Raw genomic sequence first — 24,055 nt, forward strand, 5'->3', positions numbered from 1 at the left:
TGCCCCCTTGCCCTGCCCCCTAACTCCCGGTCCCCGACACCACGGCTTTGTAAAGACTTCAGCCGCACTGAACACCGACAGAATAAACCGGTTTGTCTTCACTTCGCCCCTCGAGGCAATGAGGAGTGAGCTGCTGTTTTGCCAGGCGGAGCTGTAACATGTGTGTGCGGCTGGCTTTTTTTTTTTTTTCCCCAGCCAGAGGTAAACCTCACGTTTGGGCGGCGTAAAGCATAATAAAAAAGGGCAGGGCTTCAAGAATGGGGAAAACGTTTTCGATTCAAATGCAACAAGAAGTCACAGGCGCGGTCGCTCCATCCAGGGGCCGGGCCCTGCCAAGAAGGCGCTCTCCTGGATCAGCACCTGGGGGCTTGGAAGGTACTAGTATGCGGAGAGAATGTTGACTTTACACATTGTCACCCTTGACTGTAGAAGTTATTCTTGGATCTTTGGGTTGTTTGAATGATTTTTTTTTTTTTAAAGCGCGCAGAAAAGGTTCTCCGTGTACTTGACAGATTAAAAAGTCCTTAAAGAAGATGCCATTTTACGTGATAGGATCTCTGAAGAGGCTTGTGTAGAAGCAGGAGTGGGGGGTGTAGGGCGAGGAAACGCTTGGAGAAACCTGATGTGTTTTGTTAATATGGACTTGTCCTCCAAGTGGTGAGGTGCCTCAGGGCGACCCCGCTGAAGGGCCCCCAGCACCGCTTAGCTTAGCCTTCCAAAATGGAAAAAGGAAGGTTGTTCTCGAAAGACCCAGCTTATTTTTGTGGCCAACTCAGAAGTTACTTTTTCTTGTAACATATAATTTTCCCTCTGGTGTTTTGTTTAATCTTGGGCAGACATCTGGACAGACATTTAACTCCCTTCCACTGACTAATATACAAGAGTTTCTAGAAATTGATAAACACCCTTCTTCCCCCAGCTTTTGGAGCCTTACTTATTTCCACTTAAATTTCCTCTTTCAATTTAATACCTGGGAAAAAACCTGCCCCTCAGGCCTGCCTTTTTCCATTCCTTGGACCTTCTGCCTTACTCCCTCCAGCACACATTTTCAAAATAGGAAAAAGGGTTAGTGTCCAGAAGCCTAGCCCTTGGCCGGTCTGTTCCTGGTAGTGAGCGGTATAATTAGAAAGGAACCACTTATTTTTATTAAACTGCATGTGAAGTCATTCCACACCTGTGAGTTTGAAACTTTCATTTACCCAGTGGGATCAGCAAGGTATAACCTGAAAGAATTTATTTTGGGATGTGGCCAAATAGCTTCATATAAGACTTATTCTTATATACAGGCAACACATTTTGAATGAATGTGAGTTTGTTTTAAGCTTCAGTTTTTCCTGAAAATACATAGTAAGGGTTTTAATAGCAGATGTTTGTCTAGCTTTCTATAAGCTTTCCTAGGTGATTTGGACCTTATGGGGGAAAAACTACATTATACATGAAAAAAAATATAAATACCAGGTTTTAAAAGATGTGAAACTGATCAAGTAATGTTAAAATTTCCTGGTTATGAAATTATGTAGTCCATTTGATTATATATGATTTTAAAAAATCTTAATGTCATTATACAGTACAAGCATGGATATTTAATCACAAAATTATTACTCTGATTCAAGTTTTTTATTGAGCTATTTTGACAGAATGTTTTTCCATTTCTTGTCAGATTGCAACTTTTTCTTTTTTCCTGGTTATAATTCATATGGAATGGTTTAAGATTATCTGATTCTTTTTAGATATCAGTATATTAGGATATATGGAAGTAATACCCTTTTCAAGGTAAATATTCCTACTATCTCATTGAAAATGTAATTATAATTTAAATTTTTAATTTTGATAGATTCAAATATACGAATTGTTTGAATATGTTTTCTGCCTACTCTTGTGGATAAAGAGTGTTTATATATTAGTACACTCAAGTTGTGGAATTAGAGACTTTACAAATATACTTTGGAGTTGTAGTGACTGCATAATTTTAAATTTTAGTAGATTTAGCAAGACTTGCATTAATTGGTCTCAAGCTGCATGAAGCTACTGTTCCATTTATGGCTTATATAAATTACATGACATTGTGCTTTTCCAGTGTGAATGGTGAATGAGGCTATTGTCTCTTGGCTTATGGGAAATATTAGAAGCTTGTAGTTTTACTGCCCAAGTGGACACGTCACTTTGATTTCTGGAAATAATGATCTGAAAGAGAATCAGTTTACATATTAAAAATAAACTGACAGCTACTTCCTTAAACCTGACTTTTTCTGACTGCCCATGTCTTACAAGGGTTTACATTTCTAATGCGATGATCAAAAGTTTCTAGAGACCATTTAGACTTTAGACTAAATAAAAAAAGACTTTGTTCAGTGTGTGTGGCATGCTTGGGCAAAATTGCATCTTTCCACTTTGTTTCTAATTGGATGACATTAAAACATTATCTGCATTGGACGACGTGAAGAAGCACAGCAAGTGACTGGGGCTATAAACATTTAAAGGCCATTTCAGTCATAACTAAAAATGCCAATAAAACTTGAGTGCACTACCTGAGTGTCATCTTACTCTCCCTTATTAACATTACTCAGGATGGAATTACTTGGAATGCCTTAAGGAAAACTTCAATATTGCTGTAATGAAAACATTTACAACAAATATGACCAAGGCTTAACATATTTAGTATAGAATTGGTTAAAAAAAATCACTAGAAAAGAAAATGTTTATAATGGAAATTAACTATACAAATCATTCAATATGCCAATCCAAATAAAGGAAATCCAAATGAGACATTATGTTTTCTATCAAACTGGCAATGATTAAAGCAATATTACCCAGAAGTGATGAGAGGCTCATTAGATAAACACTGATACTCTTCATTGTAAAACTGTACATATGTATTTACCTCTACTTAGAAATAATTTTAAACCTCCAGAGAAGTTGCAAAAATAACACGAAGAACTCTTGACACAGAATCACTTATTGTAAATATTTACCCCATTTGTTTTATCATTTTTCTTATCTTCTCCTTTCCCCTGTCTGTAGACACACACACACACACACACACACACACACACACACACACACACTCTTTTTTCCCTGAATCATCTGAAAGTAACTTACATTTACTGGGGCTTCAGGGTTTATTTATTTAATTGAAATTTTTGTTGAGGTATTTGTTGATTCACATGCAGTTTTAAAAAATAATACAGAGACAGCCCAGGTACTCTTTACCCAGTTCCTCCCAATGCTGACATTTTGCAAAACTAGAGTACAATATCACAACCAGGATACTGATACAATACACCTCTCTTTTTCAGATTTTCCCAGTTTCACATGTGTTTGTGTGAAGGTGTGTGTATTTCTCATGATTGCTTAATTTCATCTATGTAAAGCCAGTTATGTATATTATAGCTCAAGTAAGGGGCAAGATTTGTACAGATTTCAAGAATTATAAACCTTTATGCTTTTTTAAAGTGAGGAGTGAACCCAACTTAATAAAAGAACTTACTTTAAGTAATATAATAGCACTTCATTATTTAGGCTCAAGAACATGATCTTTAACCAGAAGATGAAACAAAATTATAAGCAGGCTTAAATAAACCAAATTACCATGCTTTTTATTCTGGAAGAATTGAGGCATTCTCTGTGCTACTCCTCATGTCCCTTCCTGAAAAGATTTGCCATCGAAATACAATTGGGATATAGAGAAAGAAGTTAATTCTGACTACTGCTAATATTAAGAAAATTAGTACCATGTTAATTTCTCCACCAATTTCAGAATCTCTTCACTAGTTTCTCTTTAATTGTGACTTTTTAGAGGAGTCAGTAGGAGTAAAGAGATGTAAGACAGTAGGTTTTTTTTTTTTTTTAATTTATTTTTAATTGGAGGATAATTGCTTTACAACGTGGTGTTGGTTTCTGCCTTACAACAGTGTGAATCAACCATAAGTATTCATGTATCCCCTCCTCTTGACCCTCCCTCACCCCTCCACCCTATTCCACCCTCTAGGTCATCACAGAATACTGGGGAGGTTTTTTAGATTATTTCAGTGATGCGTTTGGATTAAATGGTGTCTATATTCCTATAAAAGGGCTGAGTTCTAAAACTTTCTGATGCAAGATTTAAGTACGTTGCATCTTGCAGTCTATATACGTTGAAGAGTGAGTTTCCAATAGAGTTAGCTTGGTTCTCAAAAAGGACCATTGAGTTGGAAGCCAGGTGACCCAGGAGGTCCTTTTGATTTTGCTATCACTGATTATGTGATCTTGGGCAAGTAGCTTAAACATCATAGTTTTTTCATTTGTGAAATGATGGGTTTTATTCCATAACTTTTAGATTCTTTTCAGGTTATGGAAGTCTATGACTCTGTTTTACTTAAAAACTATTCCTGTTCTTTTCAATAGAACGCTGAGACCACAACTGGAGTGACACAAAATTATACTCTGTTTTTTTGTAGTTCCTGTTTGGAACCTTAGTAACCCTGTTCAGGATTTTCCATTCTTGTGAGAAAGTTGTTTAAATCCCAGGGATGTGTGTTTGCTAAGTGATCCCTTGAGAAGACAGACAGTGCTTTCCTCCCTCTGTTCTATTCTTAATTTATTTGTTTCTGTTCTTCAGTAAGCAGTTAAGTGGATGAAAGTTGGCGTGTCATATGGTTTATGTTGGGTACAAGTGCTTGCCCTGTCCTGGGTTCCTTTGCTGTACAACCTGATGGAGTCCTGAGAACTGGAATGCATTAAGCTCTTGGTTGCCATTTGCGGCTCTTGTCTAATAGGACTGTAGGCAGCTTTTGTAAAATAGCTTCAGGAGAGAATATGGAACTCCTAAGTGTCAGCACCTTTTTTAGCAAAAGAAAGTTGCATGAGCACGTGAAACAGACACCGTGAAATTGAGTGTCACCAAACTAAGGAACGTCATTCCCTGAGTATTGTTTAGAAGACATGGGAACATAAGAGAAGGGCACTATTCACTAATAGTGTCCTGATGCTGATAAAGGAAGATTGTCATGTGCCACAAAGATTGAGAAGCTTCACTTCTCCTGGGCTAATATTCTTTCTGTTAATGTCTATGAGGCTACCATCCAGGCTTCATTGGTTTGCCTGTTTGTTTCTCTGGGCCTCAGTTTCCTCCTCCATAAACGAAGAGGTTAGACTTTATCTCTGGCCCTTCCAGCTCTAAATTTCTTTGAATATATGATTGTTCTTTAGTCTCAGAAGTACACTTTTCCACGCTCAGCATGAATGGGAAACACCTCATAAATCCAGCATCAATGGAAAATGGGCCCTTCTTCCAAATGAATGAACTTTCCATGAGACAAAGGTTTACTGGCCACCCTTTTCAAAACCCTCGTTAAGTTCTATGCAATGTTAATCTAGTTCTTTCTGTAATATTCTATTTACAGAAGAGAAAATAGGTTCAGAATTTAAAGTACTTGCCCCCTCAAAACACACAGTAGATAGAGGTACCAGGATGTAACTATCTGTGCTATTCCAGAGTTCACATCCATTATCATTTTGTTATTATCAATGACTCACTGGGATTTCCCAAGTGGCACACTGGTAAAGAATCCATCTGCCAGTGCAGGAGATGCAAGAGACATGGGTTTGATCCCTGGGTTGCAAAGATCCCCTGGAAAAGGAATTGGCAGCCCACTCCAGCATTCTTGCCTGGAAATCCCCATGGACAGAGGAAACTGACGGACTATAGTCTAGGGGGTCACAAAGAGTTGGACACAACTGAGCGATTGAGCACGGCGAATGATTCACTAGAACATCTTGCTTCTCATGTAAGCAGTAACACTGCTTTTAATTTCAAATATTTTGGATGGATGTATTTGAAAATAGACCTCCCATTCAAAAATACCTTTTAAATTAATATTTTAAAATGTTTATTGGTACAGTTGATTTACAATGTTGTGCAAAAGTACTATGTAGCCTTTTTCTTGTGTAGAGTTGGTTTCTGCTAAGAGCTGTGTGATGCTGGGGCTTCTAGTTTGGTGACTATAAAATAACATGAACAGAATCAGATACTATTTTAAACTTCTTCTTTCATGGCATACTTGAATAGTCTACTTCATCTTTGCTCCAAGGAGATCCCAGAAATAGCTACAAAGTCAATAGATTGGTGTTGGTTTATAATATTGATCCTATTGTCTCTTCTTGGTAAAGTCCTTTTTTTTCTTACTTCACTGGTGACAGAATAACCACATATATATTAAAATGCTCAGGATGATAGTAACAATAAAAATAGCTAATATTATTGAACACTTGGGCTTCCCTAGTGGCTCAGCAGTAAAGAATCTGCCTGCCAGTGCAGGAGACACAGGTTTGATCCCTGGGTTGGGAAGATCCCCTGGAGAAGAGAATGGCTACCCACTCAGGTATTCTTGCCTTGGAAATCCCATGGACAGAGGAGCCTGCTGGGCTACAGTCCAGGGGGTTACAAAAGAGTCGGACACGTCTTAGCAACTAAACAACAACAACAACACTGAGCACTTGCTGAATGTTAGACACATTTCTTAAAAGACATGATTTGACTTAATCATCCACCAGCTCCATGGACTAGATTGATGTTCCTGTTTTACAGGTGAAAACTAGGAGGTACAAGGTGGTCAAGTCAATTTTCCAAGGATTACCTAGTTTTTCAGTAGCAAACTCAGGTCTGTCTTGACTCCAGAGCTTATTCTCTTTGCTACTTAAGTAGTCTCTACTTAACAGTCTCTCAGATAAGTTAGAAGGGCAGGCTTGAGGCAAGTGCAAGAATCAGTTTAATGTCTGATTTTTATTATTCAAGTATTTCTATTACCACTTTCTGATTTTCTGTTTATTATACATTTTTTCCAGATAAGCAACCTTCAGGTAAAGAAGTATTTTACTGTGACTCCAAAGCATTGTTTTAGTTGCTCCTCTTTTAGAAATAAAATGATTCCCAATTATCACTTATAATGAAAGTAACTCTTGGGATTTTAAGATCTGGAGGTTTCCTTCTTTTTTTTTTTTTTTTGGAGGTTTCCTTCTGCCACTCACCTTTCTTCCTGCTTCATGACTCTCCTGCTCACCAGTTCATTCATGGTTCCTTTTTGTGACTGCCTTTCACACCCACTGCCCCCTTCAGTGGTCTGCCTCTTTTGATAGGGCTACGTCAATGGAAGGTAGCATGCCACTGTCTTCAGCCAAGATAATATGGATGTTCCCATCTAACTCATTAAGCATAATTTTGAGTTTAGAGGTAAGACTATTGTACAGAGAATTGACGGTCTTCAAAGCACCACCCCTCCATTTAATGTCATTTATTAGTTTCTTCAATACTTGGTATTTACTAGCCATTTAAAAACATTGTTAACTATTAATATATATAATTTTAGAACTAACATTAGTACTAGTTAAGCTTCAGTACTTAATTTTAGAGGAAAGAAAAAAGTTTGGGTGCTTTGATTTTAATATTTCCACTTGTAAAGCAGCAGATATTATAAAATAAAAACATTTCCTTAGAGTTTAAATTTCTGGGAGATTATAGAAGAGGTTGATAAAAGCATCCTCTTGGTACTCAGATGGGCATGTGACTGATGATGCTGAAGATTGATGCTAGAATTTTTTTTTTTTTAATAAGTGATTTTTTCCCTTGAATTATCAGAATACTTCCCCATCTTTTTGCAGGAATCATCTATTATATACCTCTGATAAGGAAGTTGTCACCAAGTAGCAAATAAAATGCATGGGTTTTTTTCTTTTAGCTAATTAGCTTAAAAGGGAATCCTTAGTTTATCATCTTCAAGGTTTCTTTTCTTATTTGGAAGCAAGGCGGGAAAAAGTTCTTTCTCAGTCCCTGCCAGAAACCTACAACGTTTTCTGACCGAATGCTTTACTAAGCCTAAGTGTCCTGATCGTTGCTTTCTCTCATGGCAGGATGTTTCACTCAGACCGAATGTGGAGCTGTCATTGGAAATGGAAGCCAAGTTCTCTTTTGTTCTTATTTGCTTTGTGTCTTGTGTATGCTCCTCTCTCAGGTAAGTAAGACTTTTTCTTTCAAACTCTGTGTTTAATAATGATGACATTGCCTTCAGTGTAAGTGTGCCTTTTATTTGTTGACTTTTTCTGTCCTTACAGGCTCTATGGGCCTCTCATTCCTCTTGAATTATGTGTGGATTCTATTACTTTATCGTTTTATTTTCTTTGATCTTTGCTACATTTCTTTTATTTATTTATCTAGCCCATATTGAATGATAAGATAGCTACATACCTGACATTAAAAGTGTGCTAGCTGTGTTCTACGACTGAATATACAGCACTTAACTCTATTTTCAAGTTTTCATTCAGTTCTTTACGAAAAGTAGAGACTTTGTTATTATTCTGATTTTATTGCCATGTATGAGACAGGAATTTGGAATTAAGTTTTTAGACCATGAAGTAGTCGCCTTAAAATGATGTGACAAAGTTTATTTTAATTACAGTACTTTTGGAATGAAGATATTTAATTTTTGAAATGAGTACAATTTTTTTCTCAACTTTGAAACAAGGCCTTTTTAGCTGTTATTGAAAGCCAAATTTTCTATAAACAGCTAGTTATGTGAATGAGACAATAGGAACCTGAGGAATGTTAATGATCTTTAAAAGTTACCTGATTTTGTTGCTTGAGCAAACTGAATTTCTCTTGTGCCCATTTTATTTTGCTTTTTTTTTTTTAACAGCTATATTTATTCAGTTTATTATATTTTCCTTTAGAATGAAATCGTTACTCATGAAGTCTTATATACTGATTACTTGGAATTTACTCAAGATTTCATATGTTCCATATTTATAATATACCTGTATGTTATTATAAATAATACATATAACAAATCATGGAAATAGATTGCTAAAATTGCTTATTCATAGATCAAGATATTCAACTGGAGTATTTAATATATAAATACTTTTTTCCCAAGTCATCACGTATTTTAAGAGTTTCAGCTACTTAGTTGGAAAATCCCTGGTACTTAATGTTTAATGGTTTCCAAACAAAACTGAACTTTGAGTGGTTTTTTGGTATATTTGTTTCAGTTTCATTAGAAGTCTATTTTTCTGTTACTTTCATTGTCAGAAAGAAGAAGCATGCTTGTAAAGAGATCTGAAAATTGTATATATGTTGGGTTTTATCATGTACAGTTGAACTACTTCTTGACTTTCAAAAGTGCTTCTCCAAGAGTCAATTACATGATGTAAGATGAATTAGGAGATTAAAGTTAGTTGAGGTCTGTTTACTTTCATTTTGTTAGGTCATGGCATTTGTAAATTTTCAAGGTTTCTTCAAGAATCAAATTGGGACTTTTTCTTTTAGATGTCAGTATGCTAATTGATATGTGCACATTCATTATTCTTATCATGTGAATAAATTACATGAAACCCATGTTTTTAGACTAAACAAATAAGGTCAACTGAGCTGAGACCAGGGTGGGGCAGGGGAAGCACCTGGGATGTACAATTTCAGGAGACTGTCATTCTCAAGGGTACGGGAATCAGAGTGCTTAAATGTATTTTTAAGTTACTGTCTGACACGAGAAATCTTTTGAAGGAATTTCTCTTATTACTCCACATGGTGTGTGTATCACCTAAGGCTTTGTGACAGAGAGTTACCTGTGTTTACTCATGAAGCCAGCATATTTTGTATCTATACGTCTTACACGTGACTCACTTAAAATGCCACCGCCTTCCACATGAATAGCTGAACTCACAGAAGTACTTTAGGGGCTATTACTGGCATTTTTATACAGAATTTTTGCCTTAACTCAGTAGAGGGTTCATGAAAATAATGCATATTAAAACTTTACTATCAATATATCTAATTTTCAGAGTCCTATCTTTAAATCATGGTGTAATATCGCTATATTTTTAAAGTGATATTTTATGCTTAACTGTGATTTTTGTCTCTGTATAGGAACTCTGACTTTTTTCACTTCTATGGATGACCCCTGGATGATCTCATTGAATCCAGTGTTTTTAAGTGGCATCTTGATTGCTAGTGTCTCCTCAGTACTTATCTTTATCTTTGGCCAGAGCCCCTTTCTGGACCCTGGAGTTACCTCTTGGATTGCCTGTCCTCAGGCACTTGGATGTATAATAGGCCTCAAACTTCACATGTGTGAACAAGATTCTTGATTCCTACCTCCTATCCCCAAATCTGCTTCACTCTCATGCATTCCAGTACATCCTCAGCTCAGTTCAGTCGCTCAGTCGTGACCGACTCTTTGCGACCCCATAGACTGCAGCACACCAGGCTTCCCTGTCCATCACCAACTCCCGGAGCTTGCTCAAACTCATGTACATCGAGTCTGTGATGCCATCCAACCATCTCATCCTCCGTCGTCCCTTTCTTCTCCTGCCTTCAGTCTTTCCCAATACCTCCTACTTCTGCTATTCTCTCCTAAAGTCACTGTTTTTTAGACACGTGTTCTTTCTATTCCTTGACTGTGCTTTCTCAGTACCCTTTTCTCCCTAATCTTGGTTCTTTCTTGATACTCAGGCCTTAATCATTACCATCTCAGATAAGCCTGCTTATCCCCCAATACAAAGGAGCCTTGTGGTCACTCTCGTTTTACCTTTAGTGATAACCTGTTGATTTTGGTTACTCTTCTGCTTGTTAATGTTTTGTTAATTTGACTGCTATAGCTGGATTGGAGGGTTGGCAAAACCTCTTGATTGTTGAGATTGACACTTAGTTCGGATGATTAAAAATTAGGATCCTATAGTTTGATTCTGATAATATCCACACTTTACCTCATAACATAGAACTACAACTTTGAGTCTTCTAGGCAAGTTAACATTTGTAGTTTTGTGGACATTTACAAAGCAAATAGTATACAAGGTTTATACCCTTCAGGATTTTAAAAAGTAATAAAGAAAAAGAATGCCTTGTCTTTTGACAGCTGATGAATATAATTTTTAAGAAGAACTACAGCAGTATGACCTTTGAATATTTAAACTGGCCCCACAGAAGTACAAATTACAAAATGTGATTGTTTTTTACCCACTCCTTGATAATATTTAGGAAGGCTGATAACATCCAGTATTATCAAAGTTTGGGTAAAAGGCATGCACTAACATGGCGGCTCTGTCTTTTGGGATAAAACATGGAATGATACACATCAGGTTTTAAAATGGATTATTACAGGGGCATAAAATGGATTATTTTAGGGTGGGAGTGAGAAGCAGGAAAGCGATGGAACTTCATACAACTACAAATTGTTTGCCTTGTTACAGTGAGCGTGTATTATTTTAGTAATTTGGGGAAACAAAAAATCTTGATGAAATGCTTTGGTGTTAAAAAAACGCATTAAAATATTGGCCAGAGAGACTGTTGACATGTTATGAATATTACACTTTTCTGTTAATTACGACCGTTACTCTAGCTGTTCCTTCACTTGATAAGAATCTCCAAATGGTGTTTCAAATAAGAACCTCTTTTTATGTAGCGTTACACGCTATAGCTCTGAAGATGAATGATGATATCTCAAGCAGACAGAAGGTTGTGGCTTCAAACAGAATGGGAAACAAACAGCCAAGAGCCAATGAATTCCTTAGCAACCAGGAGGCTGTTTCCACACAGATAGTCTTAGTCACGAGCGCTGAGGGAGGAGCCTCCCTTCACTCCTGAAAATCGATGACATCAGCAGATTATTTCAAAACTCAGTGTTATGTTGATATCTACTATAGGGCAACAGCTAAAGGGGGAAATGTTTCTGAAAGTACAGTCTGACCTGAATTGTGTACTTTCTAGCCCAGAGCACTGCACGGTTCTGGAAGGCAGATGATTGAGCTAAAGAAAGCTTGTGCTTTTTTTGGATGTGTTTGTATGTTCATTTTTCTCATGATCATAGAATGGGCCATTATTCTATCAGTTACATTGCAATCTGTGACGGACTATTAGACATCTTTTATACATGTTTTGTATTTGCTCAACAGGCTTTCCAATGCATAGAAAAATAATATTTTTATAAATCTCCTAGTTGTTTTGTTTTTTCCTAGCCATTTTAGTATGAATATGTCATTAATTCACTGAAGAAGGAAATGGCAACCCACTCCAGTATCTTTGCATTAATTACTAAATAAGTATATCTGGAAGGTCAGAAATAAGGATCTACTTGTGTAAACTATTCTTATCAAGTGAGGAAAGCGCCAGAGTAATGCTTAAGTGACAAACAGAAAATCATATGATGATAAATGTTTGTGGGTTCTTTCCTTCAGTCAGGGTCAAAATGCTCCAAATTACCCTCTGAGGCTTTCAGCTAAAAGGCTGTGTTCCCATTTTACACTTCAGTTTAGAAGAGCCAGTGTGACTGAATAGCAAACCTCAGAAAGTTACATACAGAAGTCTCTTTGATGCATCTTCCCTGTAGATAAGTTACCTCATATTCCTGTGAAATGATCTGAATTTGATGTAGGTAAATATGAAATCTTAACACTGGGGTCATAAAGTCAATTACATAAATGTGGAATGGGGGTGACTCCTCTTGTCACCACGGTGACAATATCACATGACTAAGCGGTGTGAGGGGTGTCCAGGGACACTGACACCACTTAGGAATGAAGCATTAGGAAAGGGAGGGCACTGTACAGAGTCCTCCCCTTCACTGGTCAGATCACATTTGTCTCCAGGCTTGGCTGTCATCCTTTAGAGAGAGTTGGTAAACAGTTTGTAGACCAGGCAGATCAGGCTGGTGATGAGTCTCTAGTAATCTGAGGAATGTTTTAGAGCATCTCTGCTCCGCTGTGTTATGTGAGGCTTCTGTGAGGCTGGCTGGGCTGCAGCTGTGGCCTCATGTCCTTTGAGTCAGCCACCACAGTGCTGCTTTGGTGTAACAGCTTGGTCTTTTTGAGAGAGGAAAAGTCTTACAGAATTAAAAAAAAAATGACTTAATGGTACATTTACTTTGGAACAGTGAAGTCAGTAGGAATGAAACGGTGGTCTTTGGATAGAGTGGTCATTTGGAAGTGATAACAGACTTAGTCTGAATATTTTGGGGTTGATGTTTCAAGTACTAAATGGCTTTTAGTAATCGCTTGCCAAAAGATAAAACCAGCTGTCCTTTGAAATTGCCATCACTGGCGATGAAGAAAGAATGCAGAAGGAATCTTAATATTGAAGAGAATTTTCTACTAAAAACCATGAAGGCCTCCTCAGTCTCCAGTTTAATCATAGAGTGAGTGTGTGTGTATAGTCTTTTTTTTTTTTAATCTTTCACACCCCACTTTGGTAACCATAAATTTGTTTTCTGTCTTTGTGAATCTGTCTCTGTTTTGTAAGTAAGTTCATCAGAACTGCTTTTTGCTGTTATTGTTGTTCAGTTGCTAAATCATATCTGACTCTTTGCGATCCCATGAATTGCAGCGTGCCAGAAGGAGCCTGGTGGGCTTCCGCCTATGGGGTCACACAGAGTCCGACACGACTGAAGCGACTTAGCAGCAGCAGCAGGCCTCCCTGTCCTTCATCATCTCCCAGAGTTTGTTCAGACTCATGTCCATTGACTTGGTGATGCCATCCAACCATCTCATCCTCTTAGGTCCCACGTATAAGTAATATCATGTGGTATTTGTCTTTCTCTATCTGACTTACTTCACTTTGTAAGATAATCTCTAGGTCGATTCATTTTGCTACAGAGAGGGTCTTTTTTTTTTGATATACACATCTTTTTTTTTTTTTTTTTTCTTTTTACTACTTTTGTCTTTTAATCTTCTACTAGTTTTTTTTAAGTGGTTGATACTGCTACTTTATCAGTGAGAATATTTTCTTTCATAATTTTTGTATTTCTAGTTTTGGCTTTTTCTTTTTCACTTAGAAAAATCCTTTTAACATTTCTTTTAAGATCATTTAGTGGTGGAAAACTCCCTTGGCTTTTGCTTGTGTATAAAGCTCTTTATATCTCCTTCCATTTTGACTGGTAGCTTTGCTAACTAGGATATTTTTGGTCAAAGGTTTCTTTTTGTTTGTTTGTTTTTGTTTTGTTTTAAATTTCAGTGCCTTGAGTATACCATGTCACTCACTTCTGGCCTGTGAAATTTGGGCTAAAATGTCAACTGATAGTTTTATCTGAGTTCCCTTGTATGTAACTAGTTACTTTTTTCCTGTTACTTTTAAGAGTTTTAATTTTTATATTGCCATGTTAATTATAATGTGTCCTGGTGTGGACCTTTTTGGGGTCATCTTATTTGGAAGTCTGTGCTTCCTGGACCAGTATGTCTGTTTCCTTCTCCAGGTTATGAAAGTTTTCAGCTATCATTTCGTCAAATAAGTTTTCTGCCCCTTTCTAATTCACTTCTTCTGAGAGCCCTAGAATGGAATGTTAGTATGCTTGGTGTTGTCTCAGGGGTCCCTTAAACTATCTTCATTTATCTTAATTCTTCTTTCTGTTCAACCTGAGTGATTTCCCCTGCTTTGTCTTATCACTGGTCTGCTCTTCTATATCATCTAATCTCCCATTGTTTCCCCTAGTGCATTTTTCATTTCAGTCATTCAGCTCTGATTTGTTCTTCTTTATATTTTTTAACTCTTTAAGTTCTTACTGTGAAAATTCATTCTTCTGAGTTCAGAGAGAATCTTTATGATCATTACCTTAAACTCTGTATTGGGTAAGTTGCTTCTCTCTATTTTGTTTATTTTTTTAAGGTTTTGCCTTATTCTTTCATTTAGAAAATATTCAATATTCATATGTGTCCTCATATTGCCGAATTTCTGTTTTTTTTTTTTTTTCAGGTATGTGTGTTATGTCTCTCAATCTTGGTGAAGTGGCCATAGGTAGGAATGGCTCTATGGGATCCAGCAACAAACTCCTCTCTGGCCACCACAGTGAGATGCTTCAGGGGCGTTCTCTAAGTAGGCTGCATGCAACTTTTTGTTGTGATGGGGCTGACTGCTGCAGGTGTGCTGGAATGTGTGCTTGTTTCCTGACCTAGCTGGCCACAAGGTTCCACCACGTACAGTTTCTGCAGGCATGCTATTGAAAGGTTGTTGTTGAATCACACGAATACACCGGGATTCTTGGCCCCCGGAGGAGAAGAATTCAATCCGGGGCCAGAGACGAGGCTTGATCGCTCGGAGCTTTTGTGTAATAAAGTTTTATTAAAGTATAAAGGAGATAGAAAAAGCTTCTGACATAGGCATCAGAAGGGGGTAGAAAGAGTACCCTACACATCGTTTTAATAGTTACCTCAAAGATTCGTCTGTATTTTTTTTCAATTTTAGTAGGTAAGTTTTATACATAGTGAGAGATTAGGAAGGTAACTTTGTTCAGTCAGTCAGTTCAGTCGCTCAGTTGCTCTTTGCGACCCCATGAATCGCAGCACACCAAGCCTCCCTGTCCATCACCAATTCCTGGAGTTCACTCAGATTCATGTCCATTGAGTCAGTGATGCCATCCAGCCATCTCATCCTCTGTCGTCCCCTTCTCCTCCTGCCCCCAATCACTCCCAGCATCAGAGTCTTTTCCAATGAGTCAGCTCTTCGCATGAGGTGGCCAAAGTACTGGAGTTTCAGCTTCAGCATCACTCCCTCCAAAGAAATCCCAGGGCTGATCTCCTTCAGAATGGACTGGTTGGATCTCCTTGCAGTCCAAGGGACTCTCAAGAGTCTTCTCCAATACCACAGTTCAAAAGCATCAATTCTTCGGTGCTCAGCTTTTTTCACAATCCAACTCTCACATCCATACATGATCACAGGAAAAACCATAGCCTTGACTAGATGGACCTTTGTTGGCAAAGTAATGTCTCTGCTTTTGAATATGCTATCTAGGTTTGTCATAACTTTCCTTCCAAGGAGTAAGTGTCTTTTAATTTCATGGCTGCAGTCACCTTCAAAATCTGCAGTGATTTTGAAGGCCAAAAAAATAAAGTCTGACATTGTTTTCCCATCTATTTCCCATGAAGTGATGGGACCAGATGCCATGATCTTCGTTTTCTGAATGTTGAGCTTTAAGCCAACTTTTTCAAACTCCACTTTCACTTTCATCACAAGGCTTTTTAGTTCCTCTTCACTTTCTGCCATAAGGGTGGTGTCATCTGCATATCTGAGGTGATTGATATTTTTCCCGGCAATCTTGATTCCAGCTTGTGCTTCTTCCAGCCCAGCGTTTCTCATGATGTACTGTGCATAGAAGTTAAATAAGCAGGGTGACAATATACAGCCTTGATGTACTCCTTTTCCTATTTGGAACCAGTCTGTTGTTCCATGTCCAGTTCTAACTGTTGCTTCCTGACCTGCATATAGGTTTCTCAAGAGGCAGGTCAGGTACTCTGGTATTCCCATCTCTTTCAGAATTTTCCACAGTTTATTGTGATCCACACAGTCAAAGGCTTTGGCATAGTCAATAAAGCAAAAATAGATGTTTTTCTGGAACTCTCTTGCTTTTTCAATGATCCAGAGGATGTTGGCAGTTAGATCTCTGGTTCCTCTGCCCCTTCTAAAACCAGCTTGAACATCAGGAAGTTCATAGTTCACATATTGCTGAAGTCTGGCTTGGAGAATTTTGAGCATTACTTTACAAGCATGTGAGATGAGTACAATTGTGCGGTAGTTTGAGCATTCTTTGGCATTGCCTTTCTTTGGGATTAGAATGAAAACTGACCTTTTCCAGTCCTGTGGCCATTGCTGAGTTTTCCAAATTTGCTGGCATAGTTAGTGCAACACTTTCACAGCATCATCTTTCAGGATTTGGAATAGCTCAACTGGAACTCCATCACCTCCACTAGCTTTGTTCATAGTGATGCTTTCTAAGGCCCACTTGACTTCACATTCCAGGATGTCTGGCTCTAGGTCAGTGATCACACCATTGTGATTATCTGGGTCGTGAAGATCTTTTTTGTACAGTTCTTCTGTGTATTCTTTCCATCTCTTCTTAATCTCTTCTGCTTCTGTTAGGTCCCTACCATTTCTGTCCTTTGTCGAGCCCATCTTTGCATGAAATGTTCTCTTGGTATCTCTAATTTTCTTGAAGAGATCTCTAGGCTTTCCCATTCTGTTGTTTTCCTCTATTTCTTTGCATTGATCGCTGAGGAAGCCTTTCTTATCTCTTCTTGCTATTCTTTGGAACTCTGCATTCAGATGCTTATATCTTTCCTTTTCTCCTTTGCTTTTCACTTCTCTTCTTTTCACAGCTATTTGTAAGGCCTCCCCAGACAGCCATTTTGCTTTTTTGCATTTCTTTTCCATGGGGATGGTCTTGATCCCTGTCTCCTGTACAATGTCATGAACCTCCATCCATAGTTCATCAGGCACTCTATCAGACCTAGGCCCTTAAATCTATTTCTCACTTCCACTGTCTAATCATAAGGGATTTGATTTAGGTCATACCTGAATGGTCTAGTGGTTTTCCCTACTTGCTTCAATTTCAGTCTGAATTTGGCAATAAGGAGTTCATGATCTGAGCCACAGTCAGCTCCTGGTCTTGTTTTTGCTGACTGTATAGAGCTTCTCCATCTTTGGCTGCAAAGAATATAATCACTCTGATTTCGGTGTTGACCATCTGGTGATGTCCATGTGTAGAGTCTTCTCTTGTGTTGTTGGAAGAGGGTGTTTGTTATGACCAGTGCGTTCTCTTGGCAAAACTCTATTAGTCTTTGCCCTGCTTCATTCCATATTCCAAGGCCAAATCTGCCTGTTACTCCAGGTGTTTCTTGACTTCCTATTTTTGCATTCCAGTCCCCTATAATGAAAAGGACATCTTTTTTGGGTGTTAGTTCTAAAAGGTCTTGTAGGTCTTCATAGAACCGTTCAACTTCAGCTTCTTCAGCGTTACTGGTTGGGGCATAGACTTGGATTACTGTGATATTGAATGGTTTGCCTTGGAAATGAACAGAGATCATTCTGTCGTTTTTGAAATTGCATCCAAGTACTGCATTTGGGACTCTTTTTTTGACCATGATGGCTGCTCCATTTCTTCTAAGGGATTCCTTCCCGCAGTAGTAGATATAATGGTCATTTGAGTTAAATTCACCCATTCCAGTCCATTTTAGTTCGCTGATTCCTAGAATGTCGACATTCACTCTTGCCATCTCCTGTTTTGTTTTTTTTTTTTTGCCATCTCCTGTTTGACCACTTCCAATTTGCCTTGATTCATGGACCAGACATTCCAGGTTCCTATGCAATATTGCTCTTTACAGCATCAGACCTTGCTTCTATCACCAGTCACATCCACAACTGGGTATTGTTTTTGCTTTGGCTCCATCCCTTCTGGAGTTATTTCTCCACTGATCTCCAGTAGCATATTGGGCACCTATTGACCTGGGGAGTTCTTTCAGTAGCCTATCATTTTGCCTTTTCATACTGTTCATGGGGTTCTCAAGAGAAGAATACTGAAGTGGTTTGCCATTCCCTTCTCCAGTGGACCACATTCTGTTAGACCTCTCCACCATGACCCGCCTGTCCTGCGTGGCCCCACAGGGCATGGCTTAGTTTCATTGAGTTAGACAAGGCTGTGGTCCTAGTGTGATTAGATTGACTAGTTTTCTGTGCTTATGGTTTCAGTGTGTCTGCACTCTGATGCCCTCTTGCAACACCTACCGTCTTACTTGGGTTTGTCTTACCTTGGACATGGGGTATCTCTTCACGGCTGCTCCAGCAAAGCGCAGCCGCTGCTCCTTACCTTGGACGAGGGGTATCTCCTCACCGCCACCCCTCCCAACCTTGAACATGGAATAGCTCCTCTAGGCCCTCCAGCACCCACGAAGCCACCGCTCTTTGGACGTGGGGTTGCTCCTCCCGGCCGCCGCCCCTGGCCTTGGGTGCGCTGTCACAGCCGCCCACGCTCCGGTAACTTTCTTAGATAAGACAAATTTTGGAACTGTAGGCTTTGGCAGGTACAAAATTTTCTGCTACTTTCAAATGAATAATTTTTTATGGAGTTTTCCTTTTATTTTCAACAAGTAGAATATGTATGTGCTTTTTCGTACTCTTCTTTCTAAGATTGCAATATAATAGTATTTAGTAAGTAAAGAATGTGGAAAAGAACAAAATGGAAAAGAACCAAAAAGAGAGGGGAAAAAAAAAACTTACTCTAGACTTAATGAGTGTGTTTTACAGGGTGGAGTAGCAGGGGAGGAAAGAGTGAGTCTAGCAAATCTAAAAGTTTGGTATGCTTAATCAGAACCTTTCCCTCCCCCAATATTATTAAAGTACATTTGACATTTGTGAGAGCACTATAGTACTTAAAGGAGTTACAGAGAACATGTAATTATATTGCTCCTTTTAAATGCATTTAAACTCTAAGGGCTATGTTATCATAATTCCATAATTTTTGAGTACTGTGTGTGTGTATCAGATATGTATCAGACTCTTATCAAAGTCCTGGCTATGCAGAACTAAGTCATGGAGTTTTAGTGTTGTTGGGGAGACTGACATGAGACAAACAGGAAGGACTGTGATATGTGGTCTAATAAAATTGTGACTTTGATATCAAGGGATAACAGAAGAGATCTCAGAAAAGTTTGCACACAGGAGGTAGTGTTAAAACTCCATCTTCTATCAAGGGTGATGAAAAAATATTTACCAAATGGTATGGCTTTGTCATTCACCATTTGAAGAACTTGCTCTGTAATCAGGTTGGAGGGCTGGCTGTAAAATCTGATGCAGTTGTGGGAGTGGTTCATCCCTACTGAGTATCATCTCTGACCTGAACTGAAAGCAAGAAGATAGAAAGTGAATATGGAAATGGAGAAGGGCAATGTAGGCAGAGAAAAGGTCAAGGACGAACCCACAAGTGCACTGAAAGTGATTTTATGAAAGGATCAGTACTTCCTGTTTCTAGAATAAGGATCTCTGCAGAAGAGACTCAAGACTGAACGTAGACATGTAATGGGGAGGCCAGACGGTGGAGGATGTAGCTGGAGGAAAAGTGCTATCGAAACTGAATGAGGGATTCCAGCTCAGTTAGAGGATAGCCAGGTCACTGTCAGTTGTAGTTCAGTAAGATACGTGTAACCAGAAAGGTATGCTTGAGGAGCAGAGGGTAAGAACTTCCTTAGATGACAGTTAGGTAACTCAGTAGTAGAATTGTCTTTGGTTTATTGAATCTGTAGTTTATGCTTTTTCTCTATCATGTCATTTTACTTCAGAAATGGCAGCCTTCCTTTCCTCCTTAGTGAACTGCATTCATAGATACATCAAAAAGCTGGAGATATTAATAAAATTTTAGACACACTAGATGCTTTCTCTTTCATGCTTAAACTCCTATTTTGTTGTGATCAACAGTTGCTGAATCTAGGTTGGAAATGCCTTCGTTAACTTTTTAACGACTGGGGCTCTCATCTACACCAGGAATATTGTGTGAGCTCCTGATCATCCCCTTGCATCCAGGTTTCTGTTAAACCACAGTTGGAATCATGCCACCACCCTGATGAAGTTCCCCTAAGATTCTCATCGCCCACAGGATAGAGTCCACAGTCCTTACTTGATGTAATGTCACAGCTCTCTAGCTTAATAATGCCATCAAGTGGTCAAGTGCTTGCCCTACTGTGTGTGTGTGTGTGAGTACATGCTCAGTTGGGTCTGACTCTGCAACCCCATGGACTGCAGCACACCAGGCTTCCCTGTTCTTCACTATCTCCTGGTATTTGCTTAAACTCATGTCCGTTGAGTTGGTGATGCCATCCAACCATCTCATCCCTGTCACTCCCTTCTCCTCAGTCTCTCCCAGCATCAGGGGCTTTTCCAATGAGTCAGCCCTTCACATCAGGTGGCCAAAGTATTGGAGTTTCAGCTTCAGCATCAGTCCTTCTGATGACTATTCAGTGTTGATTTCCTTTAGGATTGACTGGTTTGATCTCCTTGCAGTCCAAGGGACTCTCAAGAGTCCTTTGAGATGTTTAGGGGTTCAACCTTTCTATCTTTATGGAAGACCAGCTATTTAAGGGGGGATATTTCATAAAATTGTATAATAATTACTATACATATACAGTCCATGGAATTCTCCAGGCCAGAATACTGGAGTGGGTAGCCGTTCCCTTCTCTAGGGGATCTTCCCAACCCAAGAATCAAAGCCAGGTCCCCCGCATTGCAGGCAAATTCTTTACCAGCTGAGCTACAGGGAATCAAGAATACTGGAGTGGGTAGTCTATCCCTTCTTCAGGGGATCTTCCCGACCCAGGAATCGAACTGACCCAGAAATTGAACCAGGATCTCCTATATTGCAGGTGGATTCTTTACCAGCTGAACTACCAAGGAGTCTTTTAGCTCTTAGGGCAGAATATAGAAACTAAACCAGTTTTGTTATTCATCTGGAAACTAAAATCAGATTTGAAGTCTAATCATCAAATTGAACTTTTTTTCTCCTATTATTAAAGGATAACTTTTAATTTTTTCCAAAGTAAGACCATAGTACCATCTGAATATTTATATCTTAATAATCCTAGTCGTCAATACAATCTATTGGGTTATTTCAGGTTAAAAACACAAGTGAATCCTGTGTTGCTGAAGAGAAAACTGCCTTTGAAAAGTACATTTTAAAAAATATAAACCTACTTTGGATTTTATTAAAACTTGAGCTGCACATAGCATGGTATTACTGATTTTTTTGATGCCTCTAAGCTAATGATGAGAATGAAAAGTTTGCTTCGATACCACTGACACTGCTAAGTTTCTTTGAGTACTTTGATCCATCAGTAACATGAGTTAAATGCTGACTCTGAACTAAAATTTTGCCAAGACGTTCTTTTCTACTCAGAAATACCTTCTCAGTGTGTGTACTAGAGCTTTATTCCTCGTGGACTCTAGGTGGGAGGAGACAGTTATTACCTGTAGTGAAACATGTGTGCCTGATTTTTCAGATCCTGTTTCTGGCAAAATCAGGCAGAAGGTGGTTGAAAATGGTTACACTGAATGATTGAGTTCCAGGGAGCAACTGACTAGAAGGAGACACTTCAAGATACATTGGGTTGATGGAAATGTTCCAGATTTTGGTTGGAATGTAGTTACATAGGGGTATTCATCCTCAAACCTGATTGAACAGCATACTTAAAATCTATGCATTTTAGCATGTGTCAGTTACACCTCAAAAAGAAGTCTCAGCTAAGTGAAAAAAATATTAGTAATAGTTCTGCTGCCACTGTTTAGTCGCTAAGTCGTGTCCTACCCTTTGTGACCTCATGGATGGTAGCCTGCCAAGCTCCTCTGTCCATTGGATTTCCCAGGCAAGCATCCTGGAGTGGGTTGCCATTTCCTTTTCCAGGGGATCTACCCAACGCAGGGATCAAACTCGAGTCTCCTGCATTGGCAGGCGATTCTTCACCACTGAGTTACCTGGAAAGCCAGAATAGTTCTAGGACACAATAAGTAGACCTCTGATATATCCAGAATTGTCAGGATTTTATTAGCTATATAAAGAATTAAATAATAGCTTTCTAAAATACAACCTCTTTGTTGATTTTCTGGCTTTTGTTCTGTTTTGTTTGGCTAGCAGGAAAGGGTTATTTAGTTTTATTATTTATGAATTAGATATGCTTATTCAGATATTTTCAGTACTTACAAATACTCTTTTATCTCTGTTTGTAGACATTTCTGCAAAGGATGAAACCTCACCTAATTCCAGTTAAGCTTTCATTTCACCCTCCTTTAGCCTCTATATTCAAAAGTTTAACTTAACTGTATCTTTACCTGGCAGACCTTTTCTGTGAGTCTTTCCTTCATTTAATAAAAATACATACAATGATCAGTATATCAGATCATTATCAGATATCAGATTTTGCTTCTTGACCAATACCTTAATGGAGATTTATTGATATTATTGGCTTGTTACTCTTAATAAAAATGAAAGAAAAAAGGAAGCCTCAAGAACATTCACTCCATTAGTTTTGTGTGATTTTTCTTTTTTCATATTTTTCTTTCTGTTCATTTTATCTTAACAGAACTATTTATCATTTAGTATAAAGGGATTTGTACTAGTTTCACAAACACATGGTATTTGTGAAAAACTCCACAAATCTTTTTGTAAAGTTGATTGCTCAGCAAATATAAAGCATGAACCCGAAAGTAAATTACAAACACTTAAAAATTCCAGCCTAGAGCAGACTCAGCACCTGGTGAATGCTTTCTGAGGGGTTATTTGTTCTGCTCTGGTTCCTGACTTGAGAGGTTGTCGTGGGTAAATAGTGGGTTGAAAGCATCAGTCAAGGCAGTCTCATTTCAGAAGATGCACCTGCGGTGACTGTGTCCCTGGATGAAGGTCACTGTTTGCCTGGGAAGGGTGTAATGAGAATGTAGCCATTGATGGAATCAAAATAATGGAACGAGTAATCATCAACTGTTAATATTAAGATCCCAGACTATACAAAGACATCTTCTGAAAGAGAGAATGTATCCTTATTGGGTGGATAATTTGAGGAAATCCAAAGGGGGAAAATGGCATCATTTTAAACTTCAGTAAGTGTTAAAAAAAGATGAAGCTCAATTTTTACATTTTAAAGTCTCATCTCATTTCTGAGTTTCAGAGAAGTTTACAATTAAGCTGATTTAGCTGATGTTTTAGTAAGTGGGACCTGTGCTAGCGTTATAAGTTAATTATGCCCATTGGATAGGGCAGCGTTTTATTTTTCTTAAAAAAAAAAAAACTTCATATATTGTTAAGACACTGGTCGTACTTTGAAATCAAGCCTACATAATGATAGAGTAGGGGAGATTTTATGGCTCTTCTATCTTGTGAAGCCACCACTCTCTAATTAGTTACCTGTGCAATTGCTCGGAAAGTGCTGTCAGACAGAAATATGGGGCTTATACTTCCTGTGTTTCTTTCTGTTAAGCATCAGAGGTTTGTTTTGTCAGTTATCCAATGTCTGAAAACGTTTTTTTCATGTATTTTGTCCACTTATATGTTTGTATGCTGGGAGGGGAAGTCCAATACTTGTTACTTCATTATGGCTGAAGCAGGAGTCCCTACCACTTTATCTGAACTTAATGTAAGCTTGTGTTTATTTGCCAATCATTTGATACACAGCAAAGTTCTTTTCTTTGAGGACTGATTTGTTAATTGGAGAGTGCTGTCTCTCTTGAGTAAATCATGCCCATGAAGTGTCATCATTGATTTTTTTTCTTCCAGTTTTATTGAGATATAGTTTACATATG

At 38.3% G+C, this 24,055-nt stretch overlaps 1 protein-coding gene across 8 annotated transcripts in view; it reads left to right on the plus strand.

Annotated features, from left to right (window-relative positions):
* Window positions 1–24,055, plus strand: part of ADGRG6 (adhesion G protein-coupled receptor G6) — a 153,569-nt gene that overhangs the window by 446 nt on the left and 129,068 nt on the right. For 6 of the 8 annotated variants that reach the window (XM_027551723.1, XM_027551724.1, XM_027551721.1 and 3 more), the window contains exon 2: window positions 7,885–7,985. In XM_027551723.1, the coding sequence (XP_027407524.1) occupies window positions 7,885–7,985 (101 nt within the window). Of the gene's footprint in view, window positions 1–212; window positions 376–7,884; window positions 7,986–24,055 lie in introns of those variants that run through there. The other 2 variants (XM_027551727.1, XM_027551725.1) reach the window with 2 other exon arrangements.

The sequence above is a fragment of the Bos indicus x Bos taurus genome, chromosome 9 (assembly GCF_003369695.1).
Source record: "Bos indicus x Bos taurus breed Angus x Brahman F1 hybrid chromosome 9, Bos_hybrid_MaternalHap_v2.0, whole genome shotgun sequence".
Taxonomy (NCBI): domain Eukaryota; kingdom Metazoa; phylum Chordata; class Mammalia; order Artiodactyla; family Bovidae; genus Bos; species Bos indicus x Bos taurus.